Consider the following 18,615-nt stretch of genomic DNA (forward strand, 5'->3'; position numbering starts at 1 on the left):
TTGCCCCCCGTCAGAGCCCCAAATGTGACAGGCTTTTCGTTCACTAGCCTGCTAACATCCAGCCAAAGAGCTCGATGATTCGGTGTACGTGGTGTACGCATGCGCAATGTGGCTTCTCTTCTTCTCCTCCTCAATTAGCGTAAAGCAGACACAACGATAGCGCGCTGCTGCCCCCGTCAGGTCGCTGTTTAAAAACTGGACGTGAACCTTTTTTTCTTTTCTTTTCCTTTTTTTTTAAATAACTTTATTTGGAACAGTAACAATGACAAACTCAATCAATAAAGTATAATAAGCACAACATATAGTCAATCATACCTCCTAACACTTTTCTTGATATTTTTTCTTTTCTTTCAAGTTGCGAGGTAAACAGATGTTAAGTTTATGCCATACACTTTAAAAAGAGAGAGAGAAAAAAAATCGAAAATCAAGGATATCTATGATTACATACGTCGAATATAACAGAATTGTAATGAAAGATAAATGAATACGTAAAAATAATTAAAAAAAATACATAACACACACAAAAAAAAGCCAAGTAAGCATTATTCTTTAATTTGTATCGAGGGAGGGCTGAAAAAAAAAACAAAGAGGGGATATGACAAACCTTTTGCTTTTGATTTCTGAATTTTTTCCAAGGAAAGATTTAAAAGCTGGTTCTCCTGTTTAAATACAGACCATAACGGCCTGGATGTGAACCTACATGTCAAATATATAGCTGTCTCCCATTTTGACCGGCAGTATGGAAGAGTAAAAGGGCCACTAAAAAAAATAAAATAAATAAAAAGTTAACTGATTTTTAGACATTATGAGAAAAAATACTTTAATCTCAAAATTTTGACTTTTTTTCTCAAAATTCTGACTTTAATCTCAGAATTCTGGATCTTAATGTAGATGGGCACCATGAAGAAAGAGAGATGTGGGAGCACTTAGCTTTACTGACAAATATGTGAGTTGTTTGGGAGGGTCAGTAGATGGAAAATGACAGAATCAGGCAACTTTTTATGTGCCTGAGGGGTCCCAGGTGATGCTATTTCATTAAAGGAAGAGCAGAAAGTGATTAAAACAAGAGAGCTAGTTTAGTGTCTAAACTCCACACAGTGAGACAGCTGGTCAGAACGCTTTCTATGGTGCTTCTGTAGAAGGTGGTGAGGATATGTGGGGGCAGGTGGGCTCTACTCATCCTCCGCAAGAAGTACAAGCGCTTTTTGCCCTTTTTGGTTCATAATTTAAGTTTCTACTACAGGAAAGGTGTGGTTTACAAAACTTAATTCATTTAGCTTCCAAAAAACTATCAAAGCTGTTCAACCGTACTATTTTGAACCAAAAATTAACAAAATGTCTTTATAGTCGCAATATTTCATTCAGTGTCGTGCTTCATAAGCAAATATATGGTGCCCAACTCTGATTCTTTTTTTTTACGTGCTTTTGATGACTGCATATTTATAGCAAGAAAAAAAAAAGAGTTCAAATATGCCCAAGTGTTCCATATGCATTGCTTTCTCGTATCTTTATTTGGCTTTTCTTTTTTATTTAACTAACATAAGTCTAAGCTGTCATGCTGCATGTCACCTACCTGAAATGTAACATGCATAAAATCAACATTTTGTGTTGGAGACAGCCGAAAGTTGCACAATCACACATGAAAGTGAAAAATGCCATGTGCTAATTATTACATTAGATCATCTTTCACTGTTCCCCTCAGCACCATATAACTGTATATCTTAAAGTCTGATGGCAATTGTGCTTATACACTAAAAAATGTTGCAACTGCTTTTGGCATTTACTTAATCATATCTAGTTACGTTAACACAAAACTTTTTATGTCCTACCCTGCTAACGTGAAATAATTGTGTTAAAGTAACTAAATATGATTAAGTATCAAAAGCAGTTGCATTATTTTTTCAGTGTATTATGTTATTAACTTGTAGTTAATAACATAATCAACAAGTTGTATCCCTTCAGAATCTAGATATATATGCCAGAGTAATTGACCCCTCCAATTGTCCCATTAGGTGTGTTTGTGTTAATAATGGAATTAGTGTGTTTGTGATTTTGGCCTTTTGACTGATTGTAAATAGAAAATAAAATATACATTTTTGCATGGTGGAGTTTGCAGTACTGGTACCCTTCAGCAAGAAGTCACCGGGTTTGGAATCCTGGCCTGATAGACAAGTGGTAGAAAACAGATCTATAGGTTTTATAATTATAGCATTGAGTATCTAAAATATTGTGTTTAGAAAAAAAAATGTTATTTTTTTGCAAAGCAAAAAGGAGCTAAACAATGTAAATATTTTAAAGGACAGGTTCACATTGCATTAATAACTCATGTCCAAGAGAGACACATTGAGAAAACAGCCATGCAGCAGCTACTTTGGACATTATTCCATCTTATTACTGAATACCCATGATTTATAATGTTTAAAAAGAGCAAAAAACATTGTTCGCCAAACAGAACCATCAACAGCAACTACTAAAAAAAGCATCAATTTTCTCTTGAGCTGTCAATATAATTTAGATTAACAAATTTTATATTTAAGAAACTGATACACTTTTACAGATGTTACTAATTAGTTCAGATGGCCACCAGGATATCCTCCAGATGTTTCCGTTTCAAGTCCGGCACCGTAGCGTCAGCAGCTGGATAACCCACAGGAAGCAGCATCAGCAGCTTCTCATTGGCTGGTCGTTTGAGGAGGAGCCTGAGCTGTGGGCCGCAGTTCAGGGGTGTGGATGTGACGGTAACAAGGCCTACATTCTGACAGACACACATTCATTTTTAAATTTTTATTTAACTATGTGGATGCTTATTTTGAAGACTGACGAATTTAAGTTTGTACTAAAATGAATTTAACTTTGACCTATATTTTATAATAGTATTCCTGACCTGTAAAGCTGCAAGAAGGATCCCACAGGATATGGAGACACTGATTTCATTGTAATAGTGGGTCTTCTTTTTGCCATTTGGTAGAATCCCATAAGCCTGTTTAAAAATGAGGATCAGGTATGGAGCAACATCCAAGTATTCTTTAATCCAGTTTGTTCTGAAATGCAGAAAAACGCAAGATACATTTTGGATTAGTATTTTTGCAAAAGCATATAAGTTGATCCTTTTCGCCTTTTTTCTAGTAAGCGTATTAATGAAAAGACGTGGAGTAATTATGTATATTAACCTTAATGGGGCCAAATCATGGACCCACTTATCTCCCATCCTCTGGCGGTAGTTCACCTCCTCCTCTTCCTCAACAATCAGCCTGATCTGGTGCTTTGTCTCTGGATCAGACACAACAACAAATGTCCAGGGCTCTGTGTGAGCTCCACTTGGCGCCGTCCCTAACAAGAACGTGTTTATGAGCATATTTATAAATGATGATTGAATAATCAGCTGTGTGCTCATTATAAATAATAATAATAAATACAGTCTAAAAATATTTAAATCAGTTATAATACTTTTATTGGCCCCTTAAATACAGCAAAAGTGTGAACAGATAATTGTTTTACTTTCACCTGCAGTGAGGATGACATTATTGATGACTTCTCTTGGGACTGGTTCAGGGCTTATGAATCGGACAGATCTCCGCTGGTTCATCAGGCAGTAAAAATCACTGGACCTCTGCAGCATGGCCTCCTCTGGGTATCGTTGGGGTGAATAGGGCACATGCGCTAGTTCCTTCTCTTCGTCGTTTTCCACCCATTCATCTTCATCTAAAAGGATGACAAAGCAATTAAACCTGAGGCTTATGATGTTTAAAACGAATTAATTAAGTTAGGTCAGTTTAATGACTAGTTTTTTTAATGGAAATTATTTCCATATCGAACAAAAGGGACAAATAAAGTTTTGACTTTCAAATATCACTCAAATGTTTCATGATAAAGAAGGAAATATTATTAAATGCTGTATTTAAAAAAAAAATACTGAAATTTAAAAGGCTGACATTTTATTTAATACCAAAAGCCTATATCTAATGGTACATGTGCATATATTTTTTAATACCAACTTTACTGACTTTACAAGCAGAAAACATAAATATAAGAGTATTTGTATATACCCATAAAATGTAATGGACATGGTAAAAAAAAAAAAAGAAATAAACAAAACATGCATGGAAAAAGTATGTTGACTGATTTGTCTATACACTAGATTCATGGATTTATTATGATTCTTGTAAAATAAATTACAAGAATTGACAAAGAATACATGCAAAAGGGGATACTTTTAACAGTAAATCATATAAGCTTTTTATGATATGCAATTCATGAAATATAAATTGAAGATGATTTAATGCTTAAGTTTTTTAATATGTTTCTCTTTTCCATCTGGCATGTAACACAGAATAGAGCAAAAACAATATAATTATTTATTTGGGCATTTAGTAATTAAATAATATAGGCATTTTAATAGACGTATGCAAAACAGAAATGTTGGGCATATAAGAGAAATGGTTATGTGAGAATTTATACAACAGGTAAGTATTCGGGCTTGTATTGGCACACATAACTGAGACTGTGCCTTTTAGTACGGTGCGCCTTATGGTTGTGAAAATACGGTACTAAGACTGAAAGTGGCCCTTAGTGACAATATTTTTTTAAAAATGATGTAATTTCTCAATATGTAAGATTTTTCTTAAAATGATACTAATATTAAATAAAATCTACTTATAGAGCACCATAGGCTTTATGGCAGCTTCTAAATGTAGAAGCTTTAGAAAAAAATCACAGGAAAAAAAGTAAATATAATATATAAAGTAATAATAGTTATATGTACATAGTGGCAAGATGTTTTAGAAGTGAGAAAATATTTAGTGTATTTGGATGATGTCAGCATCTACAGACTAAATGGCCGTAAAGAAAATGTATTGTGTGACCAATTTTCTCTTTGGCTCTTGATTAATGCATTAATCTCTTCTTTCGTCGCAGCCTGGTGCATAAAAGTAGAGAAAAAGAACAACTGATCTGTCACAATTAACATACTTCTAGGGCTATTTTCACTCTGCAGGCAAATGCAACCCGAACCCGACCCATTGGCAATATGAAACACATATCTCACATATCATAATTTTACATGAATCTGAATGGCTAAATTCAGATTTTTTCACCTCCCAGAATATCCAATTTGGGCCACTTCCATATGTGTTACTAAACTGGTACTCAATTTTGCCAAATCAAACCACTTTTTATAAGCAAGCTATCTCAGTAAAACACAGGTGAGTGAACCATGGGCGGTTCTAAAAAGGGCCCATCAGGGGCCAGTGCTCCTGGAGACTGAATCCATAATACTTAATACAATTTGTATGATATTATGCACTGACAGAATCGATTGCAACTGGTTTGTCCCTTGGGCCAGCTTCATTTTTTAACATTTACAGGTTACTCATACAACTATTTAGAAGCTGAGGTCAAATGAGCAAGATAGTAAAATGACAAGCAAGAAGAGTAAACATTACAACAAGCAAAGCAAAAAAAAAAAAAAACATTTAAATAAGGTATATTCAGCCATTTTGATGCTGTGTGACAATTTGCTTACTTTTTCTAAGTAACATCTTGACAACAATTTCTAAATCCAGTCTTCATTCTATTAATTCATTCTTCAGAATTGGAGTCGACCACACTTCCTTGCTGAGAAAGGATTTTCTGTCTCCTTCTTGAGCCGCTCTTAGCAACCAGTGAGCCAGAAAACTCCTTGGCTGTCACTTTTAGACTAAGTTAGATACTCTATGAGAGGACTCGGAGAATCTCTGTGGATATGGACCCTGGGTTTAATGGAAAAATGAAAGCCTGGAAGTCTTGATAATTCTTGTGCATAAAGTATGAAAGTTATAATCATCAAGTTATGTCATCATCATCACCCTATATCATCTCAGTCCTTCAAATCACCTCTGTATGTTTTCCCCATGTAAAGCCTGTTTAGGACATTATTTATTTTTTTGCAGTTTGACTGCTACGCTCTGCAAATCCAAAGCTTTAAACAACCTTTTATCAATGGTTAGAAAGTGAACTCTGCTTAGATAAAAGGCACTCACCTCCTCCTCCTTCTGCTAATATTGTGTCATCCTGCAAGTCCTGATCCACCCAGGGTCTGAAGCCACTTTTTGAGGGCCCCTTACCTTGTCCCCCTTCTTTCAGGTTGGATTGCGGTGCACGAGATTTCAGAAACAGAAAGCCTGCCACCATGCAAAGGACCAACGCGAGGACGGGTGTGAGGACGGACAACAAAGCCATGTCCGACTGAGTAGCTGCCTGAATAAGTGGGACTACATAAGCTGAGTGTGTGACCACGTGTAAAAAAAAAGAAAAAAAGAAAAAAACTTCTTCTGTTATCTGAAGTGGGCCTTTATGCTGAGTCAGGTCATGGGGAAAGACAGATGGGCTTGGTACTCTGGTGTTGAAGAAAAACAGCATACCCCAGGTTGACTGGGTCATGAAAAAATTACAGCAACATACAAGTCGACAGGTCTGTGTTTCAAAGTCCTGCCCGGTAGGTTAATGTTCCACTTTGCTCTTTTACAGTACTGGGTTGCCTGATCAGCCTACATACAAGCTGAAATCTCAAACAAAATTCCTAAACATAGTATGAATTTTACTTGAGCGATCCTAAAAAGCATTTTGGACATAAAGCAGCCAATTGAATGTGTTTCGATAATTTATTAATATCCAAATTGCGATAAAACCCAAAGTTTAATTCAAATGGAGTATTAACTTTCTTGTAAATATCCTTGAGATGATGTTTGTTCTGTACTGACACTATATGAATAAACTCATCTGAACTTAGACCAAAATTTGTTATTCTTTAAGCAATTGCAGGGTTCATACAATAATTAGTAACTCTAATTAATGCTTTTTAATGTTCCTAAATCGTATATATATATATATATTTGAATTTGCATTTTTGCGTCAAGCTTCTTTTCTGAACATACGGCTTTACGATCAACTGGAAGCCATTCAGGGCAAATATATTACGATACAACATATCTGACAAAATTGTTTTAAATAAACCTTTTATTCTTTTTTAAATAAAGCATTTTAAATGTCACGATAATCACATTTAATACATTTTAATGCAAATTAAGGCCTTAATTTAAAAAATAATAATTGAATGACTTTTATGATTTTTAATGACCTGCAGAAACCCTGAATTGTTACTTTGAATATATCAGCTTTAGTTTAGGGATGGACCCAGGTCAGGTTTTGAGGAAAGATTTCTGTTTTTTGGAAATAGTAATCAAAATTCACATTAAATTAAATTAGAAAAGCACTTGGAGAGTCAGAAGCCTGCCAAGCAACTAATTTTGCCCTGTATTATGACTTACACCTATAGATAAAACTCACACATGATTTGGGTCATTATCAAATGTTCCTTTTCCATCTTCTTTATTCACTCTGTTTTCTTGTTTGATCAGTAGATCTAGACTTTGAGCAAGGCATGGTTCAACTTTCCTGTGTTTTTGTCTTCAGTATAATACTTGCTTAAGCTGTCAATAGACACTGCTGCCACGCTCTGGTTTAGGGGGAAACTGCTTGCTCCGCCAATGTTAAAGAATCCTTTTTTTTTTAATCCTGGATCTGGATTATGATGTATAGATCAACACCAAAATTGAATGTATTGTTCCTTGGATTAAGGTGCACCTTTGGTAAAAATGTAGTAAAATCTGTTCATAACTTTTCAAACAAACAAACAAACACACAACCTCACCCACAAACTCAACTAAAAGCATAATCTCCTTGGTGGAGGTAAAAATGCTCCTTCAAGACAGAGTCCAAAATAATTAAAAAAAAATCTATTAAAAGGTGACCTATGGAAAAAATGATCAAATACCCCTGGTAGTGGGACAAATGTGAATGAGTCATGAATGTGCTTTTACTTTGACTATTTTTTCCTTAACAATAAGTGCGATCCTTAGTTATTTGGGTTTCCTTTTTGACACCTTTCTCACTTCCTTGTTTTTGCTAATATTTTTGTGTATTTTTTCCATACTTGTCTACTTTTAAAGTAATTTCTGTTAGACACCTGTATTAATTAGTCATCCTCCTTCAGCTGATTGCTTTCTCTTTGTCTAAGCTGCTCCACATACACAGAGTCCCTCATGTTTTTTAACTTGCATTCTCCATCCTCCAGATCCTCATGCTCTTCAGAATTTGTTGCCAGTTTCTTCTCAAGTGTTCCTCGTCCTGTTCTCCTCACTGGTTTTATGTCCTTGTCGGTTCAGCTACCGTCATGTTCATCAAACATTCATGCCTGGGTCCTTTTTTTGCACCCTCTCAACATATTGATGTAATGGAGTTCCCGTGATAGAGTTCACACAAGGTCAAAATGTTTGTAAAAAAAAAAACACATCTTCCAGAATTTTATTAATCCAATTAAGCAAAAGATTTTGCCGGGGTTATTTTGAGAAGAAAATTCTGTTAGCATTTATAAGAAAGTGCCAGTAATAACTGGACAGAGATTTATCTTTTTGTGCAGGCAAAATGATCTGAACAATTTTCTTAATAGTCTCTGGGGCATCTTCAAACCCAAAAACTACACTGGAATATATATATATTTTTTTTTTTTTTTACTTACTCCTGCACATATAGTAGCCTGGGTGCCATATAGGACCATTTCAATTAGAATTTATTGGAGTTACCATTTGCCTCCTCTTGGTGGCACCACTGTTATTAAGACTGGTGTGACTCTCATAAGACCATTGAGGGGAATCGGTTCATCCACTGCAAGAAAAGACTGACGTCTATAAACCTCACCTGTTCCTGAAGATATTATTTGAAGTCTGACATTCCAATATCACCTACCATAGATAAATTGAATTATTTGATTCACATCTGTGTATCCAGTAATTATATTTACCAAAGTTTCCTCTGTTTTTTTAAATTAAGGAAATGTCACCCCCAAATCGACGTCTACCATCCTGCATTTCTTGCAGCGCAGGCTCCGCCCCCTCGTCTCTCTACGGCGCTGCGCTTTAAATAGCAACTGTTTAAAAGCTGCTGCACATTCTCCTGTCTGCCGCGCAGCTCTGCAGTGTTTCTCTCCCCCCTTATCACTCCATTAACACATTTATTCAAGCAACAAAACCCTTTCATCCTGACATGTCGGCCGCCAGCACCGAGACCAGTGCCCCTCTGCCCACCGCAGGCAGCCGAGTCTTTTTCCAAGGTGCGCCCGGTGTGGGCTGCGTGAGCTCCGCTCCTATCAACGGGGAGGACCCGGTGCAGAAGAAGCAGGGCAAAGTGACGGTCAAGTACGACAGGAAAGAGCTGCGGAAGAGATTGAACCTGGAGGAGTGGATCATTGAGCAGCTCAGCGAGTTGTATGACTGTGAGGTGAGTGATGGATGGGGAGGGGGGGCGCCCTTCAAATCACCTGGAGACAGCTGGGTTAACTACAACACCTGCAATATCAGCATAATTAGGCTTAATTCAGACGTTTTCATCATTTAGTGGTTGCAGTGGGACTGATTTAGTGGAGAGCTGCAGGACAGCATTCAATGAAAAACTGAAAATCATTACAATAAAATAAAACTTCACATTAAACTAAATTTTTTTAAATCCAGGAGCATGAATCTCTCATTTCTTATTTTGCGGTATCACTACTGAGATATTCAGCGGTCTAATTAAAATAGTAATTAGTTATATTTGATTATAAATAGTTATATTATCCTTGATCAGGACATGGATGGTTTCGGGGCCGCAGAAGGAAAGCAGCAGAAAAAACGCATGGTTTCCTTTTACGCACCAATCGCTCCCCACCTCCCGCGAAGCTTGGAGCTATAAAAAAAAGGGAATAATTTGTGCCTCCAATATAGAGTATTCAGGCTGTGTTATTTCTTTTTAAATGCACACAGAGACTCCTTTCATTAAAAAAAAAACCCATGAGAGCAAAGCCCCTGCTGCTTGTTTTTTTTTTTTTTTTATGGTCGCAGCTCTTTCTGGTGTTTATGGAAACGTTTTTATTTCCTTAACCTTTTGTTTTTTCTTTTTTACTTTTTGTGGATCTGGTTCTGCGCCTTAATGACGTCCAATTACTGTGCGCTCGCATGTCGGCGCGTCACATTCATCATTGTAAGAAAAAAAAAAAAGGGGGTAGGGGCGGGGGATGCCATGTGCTCGCATGCGGAGAGAGAGAGAGAGAGGGAAGGGGGGAGGGGGGTCGTGGGGTCCGATAGCAACAAATCCCCCTCCCTCTACTGCTGTCTGCCACATACAGTGTGCTACCAGGCATAGCTATGTAGGGGGATGGGGGTATTTGAGAAGCTGGAAAGAAGGGCACTGGGTTAAAGGATGCTGATGCTGTGACTCTCCTCACCAGCCAATCGCCTCCTCTGATGCTCCTCTGAGGATGGAACACACTGTTGTGCAAAATATCTCACCTCTAATCAACTATTTAGATAATTACCTATACCATAATCAGCAGGTTTGATTTCAACTTTGGTAGGGACACTATTGGTCTGATGTCATTGGTCCTGTGCTTGATGTGAAAATCAGGGTGTATTTTGTTTAAAGAGAAAAGCAGCATTTCTTGCTACATTTGTAAACATTTTATAAGCGCTACACACACTAGATGCTGTTTATCAGTGTTTGAAGCATCATCGGCTATGATGAATGAGGAATTAGGGCTATTTTCCTCTTTGAAAAGGTTTGCATTTGAAATTAAAAGCAACTAAGACAGAAAGTAAGTCTGTTTAACTAAATATAGTCTAAATGTGTCTGTTATATTTGGATTTATCCTGTTTTTTCTTTTGAAGATATACAATTGTGCAGTGGTAAAACCCACTTTTTCTTTTAAATCGTCATGATGGGTTTTAAAGATCTCACCCACATGCAGAGATTCACTCAGAGAGCCAGGGGAAACGTTAACAGGTTTATTGAGAGGTTGACAAAAAATAGAGATAGAGATTATATGCAGGGTTATCGCAGTGAGACTTCAGCGGTCTGGTGAACCGGAAAGTTAGGGAGATTCTTGGTTTCCCTTGGGTCCAGTTTGTAGGGGGGTTTAATCCAGAAATGAATGAACTAGTTGGAGGGTGGACAGGCAGACTTGCGTTGGGTCCAGAGGAGCAATGGAACTGACTGTCACCGGTATTTCCTGAAGTGGGCTTGAACAGATCTGGTGAAGGTTTCCACATGCTCAGTGTGACTCGAATTATTCCTTCCAAGTAGAGTAGAAGGACCAGGCTTATCCAGTGGATCAGGAGGGCTTCCTACTGGAGAACAAAGACAAAGGCAAGGCTTAGACTCAGAGAGACTAGGCAAAGGTTAGACTCAGCTAATCTCAGTAAGGCTAGAGTACCCAATACTGGCAAACACTCTGGCGTCGAGGTGGTGGCAGTCCGTAGCTCAAATACTCCTCCGGTAATGACCCAAGGAGCCGCAGGTGTGCAGGGAGGCCCAACGAGAACAGGGCACCGCCTGGTGGTGGGGGGAGGAAAAAAAAAAAAAAAAAACAACCCACACAAACTGGAACCCTAACATAAATATTCTCTCTGTATCATGAAACAAAGCAAAATAATAGATTCAAGGGACACCAAATAAATATATTGTATTTACATGAGCACTGGAACTGACACTGAGCATTTAGAATATTCTTTTCACTTTACAAGTAATATAGGCTGTAGTTACTCTATTTAACCCATATCATGTATTTTACCTTGCTCTGAAACAATTAATTGGAATCGATTATTGAAATGTCAACAAATTTAGCAATTAATTAATCGTTAACTGGAGGATAGAGACTCTAAAACATGTCTTTAGCCCACAGAGTGACCCACTTAGAGCAGGAATTATACCAAAATTGTAAAAAAATATATATAAACAAAAATGTTTTCTTCTTTCAATATTATCCATCCCTTCAACTGCTGCAACAAAGCTGTATTGTAAATTATAAACATGTTAGATGTGAATATGTTATAAACATATTCACATCTAATTGTTGGTAGAGACAAGTAGGTCATGTCCCTATGGTCCCTATGCAAACCTACGCCCATGATCAGCACATGGATTTTATATTTGGTTATCAAAAGCAGAGAAAGCTGCCTAAAAATTTCATAAGGTGCTAGAATGTGTTAGAAGTTCATAGTTAAAGAATAAAAGGTATAAAGAAATCAGTTATTTTGCAGCAGCCATATGCCATATAGGGGAAACAGAAAATATTTTGCATGAATATGCAACTATTAGATTTGCTGGGCAGTCCCAGATCAGAAGCTGTGAAACGCTGCAAAAAGCACGAGGCTGTGGTTTACCCTCAAGCAGACATTGACCCTGAACATAAATTCAGAAAAGGAGTGGAATGGAACAGATCAAACCATTTTTGTGTTTGAATATTTTGCAAGAAAAAAAAAGTGAAAAAAAGACTGAGAAGAAATGTATGCCATGCTTTCCAGATTCTTCTTTTTAAATTTTATTTTAATAAAAACGCAGTGTTGGCTTCCTTTCACTTTGCCATTTTGATCCATCAAATACAATCCAGTTAAGTTTGTGGTTTTAGCAAAACACAGTTTCACACTTTGCTTTGTTAAAAACACAAATATAAAGTTGTGTATAACCGCAGGACTGGATTTGCTCATTTGACATAGACTGCCAAACCTGTTCTGTGAATTTGCTCTTCTGTGAAGAGAGAGCATTGCAATGCAAATATTTCCCACAATGGAGGCCAATAAATCTCTGCATGTGTGCATCGATTCCTAAAGCTCCAAACTTCTACATCCCCTATGCTGAAAATGCCAAATGAAAGCATAGAAATCGAAATGTGAAATCTGTGGAGCTCTCTAACACAGGCTGATATGTTGTTTAGGAGCTTCTTCCTTCCTTTATTGCCCTCTTTATTGCTCTTCTGTTGTTTTATTTGAGCTCTAATAAGCTATAGTCTTGTTTCCAAGTGCATTTGTTAAAACCTTTAAAGTTGACTGAACTCTCGGCTACTTGTCGGTTTAACATCAACAGGATGTAGTTAATGCAAATAAATTTTTGGATTTACAAAAGAACTAGAACATTTCATTTCTTTTTGTTGCATGACATCCTATCCTTTTGACCTCAGTCCATGTGGTAAAGACATACCCAGTAGTATGACACCTTGTCATATCGTTTTACACAGTAAATAAGATATTATTACATTATAATACCCTATTTACAGGCTCCTCTGACGGTTTCAGTTAGGTAGAGCTTTATTAGTCTGTGTCCCAGAGTTTGGAAGGGTTTCAAGAAAAGCAGGAACTGAAACCGGTGCCTGATGATGTTGACATGTTGTCATTTCATTGCATTGTTAAAGCTGTCTCTCAGCTCATCAGGATGCCATTGCTTAAGCAGGTGGTTTTTATTGCTTACCAGTGATCTTTGCTCATACGCCTGTGAACAGGAAGTCACACTCCATCCAGGCCTGTAAATACCTTTAAGCTCAAACCCAAAGTGGATTCAGGGGCTTCAATATCTGTGTGTGTAAGAGAGACATGTAGGTGGAAAGGCTGAAGATTTGACCATGCTTGCTTAAAGGTCATCCTCTGGATCAGTTTCAGAAGAACAGCCCATTACATTAGAGACATCATATAGGGGCTCGTTTCTGTCTCTTATTTTTTTAAAGAGATGTGATAGAAAAAGATAAATGTTATCTTGGGCTAAAAATGGTACTGGGGTTTTCAGGGTTGTTAGGTAGAATGCAGTGTCATTCCTCTCTCTGTTTACACTGTTATGGCAAAGGCTGAAATGATATTGGTTGGAAATGAGGTTCTTGGAGAAAATTAAGTTGGTTTAAAGGTAGCAACATCCACCTGCTGGAGGTTGTTTTTCAGAACTGTTTCTTAGGCAGTTCTGAAACACAACGTACTCTAAATGTGTAAGATTAGGGATGGAATTAACAATTGAAAATGTAAGACTTTTAGAATAATTACACAATCTAGATTGTTTAATCAAGATTCAAGTATCCCAGGATAAGGCTGTCCCAGTTGGCTATTGATTATAGTATTGATGCCATTTTTTGGCCCTGATACCCCATACCTGGCTGTGCAGTATTGGCCGATACCATACCAATACCATTTGTTTGAAATTGATGTGTGTGTGTATATATGAAGAACTGCATACTACTTGGATGTAAAATAATTGCCATCATGACTTTGTCAAGATGCTGCCTACCTTTGTGAAACAGGAAAAAGACTAATACAAAGTGAATCCAGTAGAACTTTTTATTGCCTACCTTGAATGGGTGACAATAGTTGAATAAACAAGATAAAGCAAGCAATAAAAGTATATATGACTCATGCTGATATAGTATTGGGTCAATACTAGAATGGGTCAATATTCAAAGCTACATTATCGGTATCGTATTGAAAATGAAAATATTACGTGAGATATCTCCAGTCCAGGATATTACGAGCATGTTAAGATTTTATTATTTGTGGTTCATTGTAAAATTTTGATTCGGTAACATCAATTGTTTTTGTTACACCTTAATAGTCATATAGTGTGTTTGATACTGGTGCAGATAGTAAACAACACGTAAGCAAAGGTTGAGATTAGATTAGAGGTATTGTTGAATAGTGTGATAAATCACTTGCTTTTTTAAATAATAAGGCTGAAGTTTCTGTTTAGCTTGTATTTCCTACTGCTTGCACAGATACAATCAGGTGAATTACTGGTTATGGTATTTTAACTTTGAACAGAGACTGAGAAGGAGTTTGAGATTAATCAAAACCAAATGAATTTAGATAATTTCTATTTGCATGTCTTTCCTTTGTAAAATATAGGACCTAATTTTAGTTTTTAAAAGATTATGATAATTGGGTTCATATTGTTCTTTTTAAGTCTCTAGTAGGAACCATAAGTATTGCGTTTTTCTGTGCTTTAAGTTTTTTATTACAAATTATAATGAAATTATAAAGCAAAGGGCATTATTATTGGCTTGTGAACAAGACCTTATTTTTTTTTATAGCTTTTATTGTCATTACACTGTTTCAAGTACAGAGCAACAAGATGAACTCTCTGCATTTATCCCATCCCCTTGGGGAGCAGTGGGCTTCCATCGTGGGGCATCCGGGGAGCAGTGTGGGGGTTAAGGCTCTTTGCTCAGGGACCCAGAGTGGCAGTCTGTGGGAGTGGGGCTTGAACTAAGAACCTCAGGTTTCCAAGCTCTATGCCCTAACCACTTAGCCTGACGTAGTCCGACTCAATTCTAGTCAGAATATGAGTCTGATACTGCTCCATAGAGCTGTGATTATGGGGCGTGTTTTGAACGGACCAGGAAAAAAAATGCCTCTGCACTCAATTGGATAGACCTACAACCAATAAGAGCAACGGAGTGCGTGACGTATGTTAAGCGAGGCATAGTTGTTGTCAACAAAAATCAAAGCATTCAGTTGCGCGCCTAGAATAAGAAGATGAGCCGTGATCGCGTTTCTCTTTTCCTCTTTTAAAATTAATTTGCTGTCGATATCTTCTAGAACAGACCTAATAGCAGAATCTACTCACCTCACCTCTCCGGCGGCAGCCATTGTTGTTGTCGCCCAAGCGCGTTTTGGTCACGTGGTTGATTACGTTACTGTTGATCATCTGTCCATCATCGTATAAAGCCCGCACTGACAATTTGATTGGATCGCCAGAGGGTGGGCGATCATACTCGCGCTACTATGGAGCAGAGCCAGACCGAACTTCCCTACCTCAAACCTTGTGGGCGGGACTAAGTTCGGAATGGCACCCAGGCTACTAACCACTAGGCCCACCTTTAAAAAAAAAAAATCTGCGCTACAAGTAAGAAAACTCAAACTGAACGTTTCCTAAAGTTTCAGACTTAACTTGTAAAATAGAATGCCTTTGATCTACTTTGAGTGTAGACTCATTAGGAAGCAATTTTTATTTAACCAATGTTAAGAGTATCTTGACTGAATGTTTTTCTATGGTTTGAACACATAAACTGGCAAGAGATTTGTTATTTAGTTTGCATTGCTAATAGCTGTTGGCAAAAATATGGCCAAGCTATCTTAATTTGCACCTTTTGATGCAGATAAGCTGCTGGTCCATTTCATTTACCCAACAGACCACAGCAAAGCCCCATTCTGTCCACCAATCAGTTTTTTACCACTCCAGTGCATTATGAAGATCATTTCGTAGGGCTGCCAGAATCATAAACAACAACTTAAAAAGATCACATTTCTCTAAGGAGATTTTTTTGACAAATACCTATTTTTTGTTGGCCTGTATGTGTTTTTCTCTTCTTTTCTCTGACTAATCGGGAAAAACAGAAAGTGTTTGCAGTCAGGGAGAGGTGCCCCTCTGCTCTCTAGGGATTCAATGACTGTTCATCTTTCTGTTTAAATAATATAGGAGTAAGCATAGGGACCAGTAGGAGGTCTAATATTGAAGCTTCAAATACAGTTTAATGTACTTGTGATTGACAGATTTTCTCCATGCCCCGTTTTTATTATTGGTTGTGTTTTCTAATTCTTGCCTGAAACAGGTTATAGTTCCTTGTCAGTTTAAAAATACTGACCCGCCAACACATCCCCACTTTACTTAAGAGATGAGGTGGACTCTAATGGAGTGCCTGTTAATGCTGAGGTCCAGTCTAGGTAATTAAAAGGCTGAGACTGTCAGCACACTGATGGATCTGGCTGTCTAAGACCAATCAATGAAGATACTGCAAGACTTAAACCCCTTTTACTTGACAGCTGTAAGTGCATTTGCACTTTGCATCTTGTGTTATGTGTATTCCTTCCAGATGCAAATGAGTCAAAGTAATGCCCTACTTTTCAGTGGATTTTCCAGCTCAGGCACTGTTGGTATACTGGTATATTCTGCCCTCAGGCTGTCAGTGTCTGTGATTTTGTATGAGGCTAAGTGGCTTTTTGTAAGCTGATGATACTGCACTACTCTTCAGCAGATGCGAAGTGGTGACTTTTCATGAAGTGATGAGTATGAGAGTGATAAACAGGTCAGTGTACATATTCAGACCAAATGGAGCAAAATCAAACCCGTTGAAGCATCTTCTTAGATGACACACATGCTACTGACTTCTATTCCTGTTTTCCTTGTATTATTATGACTGCAGTGAATTGTGATGGTTATTTTCTTTAGCTGTTGTTTTGTGTAGGAGGGCCTCAGGGTGGTATTTGTATTCGTGAATATGTGCAAGGAACAAACATACGTTTCAAGTGTCACTTCAGCTTTACATGTTTTTCATCTCTTTGGCTCCAACTCCAACTGTTTCCCGACTGACACCGTCGATACGATTTTCTCCCTGTGTGCCTGTCATGTGTGTCTTCCTTGGGAACAAGAGCAACCACTTTAGCTTCATATAGAACCGCAAGAGTGAAATTCAAGCCCAAGTCATTAGAGGTTCAATAGCATGCTAGGGAAAAACACATTGACACTCATTGTCAAGAGTATTATTTTACATGCAGAGTTATTTAAAGCCCAAATGACTGCACGAGTACAGTGCTTTGCAAAATGTTCATACGTCTTGACATTTTTCACGTTTTGTTGGGTTACAGTCTGAATGAATAGTAGTTTAAATCAGGATTAGATGTGAAACAATCCCAGAGTCATTGAACATCTTGCATGATGTTTTTAACTGGACAAGGTACCAAAACTGCTGCTCAATTAAAATGACAAGCCTGTCAAGAAATAGAAATGGAATAGAAATAGAAAAAAAGCCCTGTATTGTCCCACAATGGGGAAATTCTGGTGTTTACAACAGCAAAAAGATTATAGAAAAATGTATAAGCATAACATAATAGTGAGGAGTTAAAAGATAAACAATAAAGTGTTGTACTGTAAAGTATTTTAACAATATAAAACTGTGCACCTGGAGACGGCATTACCCGTGAAAGCAGCTAAGACATTTATGGCAACTCTTGAGGTTCTGCTGAGATCCACAGATCGGGTTGATCATCTGTCTAAACTCTGCAAAGCTAGACTTTATTGGAGGTTGGCTCACAGAAAGCAATGGCCACGTATGGGACACAGTAAACATGAGGAAGGTGCTCTGTCTAGGATTGATCCAAGCAGGACTATATGGCCTATATTGCTTTCAGATGTTCTAAACTAACTCATCTTCATCTCTTATTATTCCTAGCAAAATTAATTATCATCCCTATATGGTTAAACATGGTGGTGATGGCACCAAAATTGAAGCTTCCGTTTTACAACCTCCCTTACTTACTCAGGTTTAGCTGCCTGGCAGAGGAGAAGGGAACATTTTAGAAGGTGACTCTTGATGGAACAAAATTACAGAAGATGTATAGTTTTCCTTCCACTTGATGACCATGCATTCTTTATGTTGGTTCATTACTTAACACCCTGGAAAAATGTGGCAAGGACTTTGGCAATTTGCTGTAGATTATGAGGGAATCTTCAGTTACCATAATAGCAGCTATTACAGGTGCTGGTCATAAAATTAGAATATCATGAAAAAGTAGATTGATTTCAGTAATTCCATTTAAAAAGTGAAACTTGTATATTATATTCATACATTACATACAAACTCATATATTTCAGATGTTTATTTTGTTTAATTTTGATGATTACAAATGACAACAAATGAAAATCTCAAATTCATCATATCAGAAAATTAGAATATTACTGAAGACCAATAAAAACAAAGGATTTATAGAAATGTTGGCCAACTGAAAAGTATGAACATGAAAA

The 18,615-nt window shown here is 37.3% G+C and overlaps 2 protein-coding genes across 2 annotated transcripts in view; one reads left to right on the top strand and one right to left on the bottom strand.

Annotated features, from left to right (window-relative positions):
• Positions 1–204: 204 nt before the first annotated feature.
• Positions 205–6,397, bottom strand: iyd (iodotyrosine deiodinase). The gene is made up of 5 exons (XM_038292649.1): positions 6,018–6,397; positions 3,505–3,702; positions 3,171–3,330; positions 2,885–3,041; positions 205–2,755 (listed from the first exon to the last, which is right to left on the bottom strand). The coding sequence occupies exons 1-5, from the start codon at positions 6,394–6,396 to the stop codon at positions 2,573–2,575; spliced, it is 1,077 nt and encodes a 358-aa protein (XP_038148577.1). The 5' UTR covers position 6,397; the 3' UTR covers positions 205–2,572.
• Positions 6,398–8,973: 2,576 nt separating this feature from the next.
• The window catches only part of ppp1r14c (protein phosphatase 1, regulatory (inhibitor) subunit 14C), a 30,188-nt gene continuing 20,546 nt past the window's right edge, over positions 8,974–18,615 (top strand). Inside the window, exon 1 of the mRNA XM_038292651.1 lies at positions 8,974–9,312. Within this exon, the coding sequence (XP_038148579.1) occupies positions 9,079–9,312 (234 nt within the window). The 5' untranslated portion in view covers positions 8,974–9,078. The remainder of the gene's footprint in view (positions 9,313–18,615) is intronic.

The sequence above is a fragment of the Cyprinodon tularosa genome, unplaced genomic scaffold, assembly GCF_016077235.1.
Source record: "Cyprinodon tularosa strain WSP-4 unplaced genomic scaffold, ASM1607723v1 ctg315, whole genome shotgun sequence".
NCBI lineage: Eukaryota > Metazoa > Chordata > Actinopteri > Cyprinodontiformes > Cyprinodontidae > Cyprinodon > Cyprinodon tularosa.

Excerpts from the sequence above, each read along its gene's own strand:
- iyd (XM_038292649.1), bottom strand. The coding sequence starts at position 6,396 with ATGCTGTTTTTCTTCAACACCAGAGTACCAAGCCCATCTGTCTTTCCC. Across the intron at positions 3,331-3,504 it reads TAATGTCATCCTCACTGCAG|GGACGGCGCCAAGTGGAGCT; the intron begins GTGAAAGTAAAA and ends CGTTCTTGTTAG. Across the intron at positions 3,042-3,170 it reads CATGATTTGGCCCCATTAAG|AACAAACTGGATTAAAGAAT; the intron begins GTTAATATACAT and ends TCTGCATTTCAG.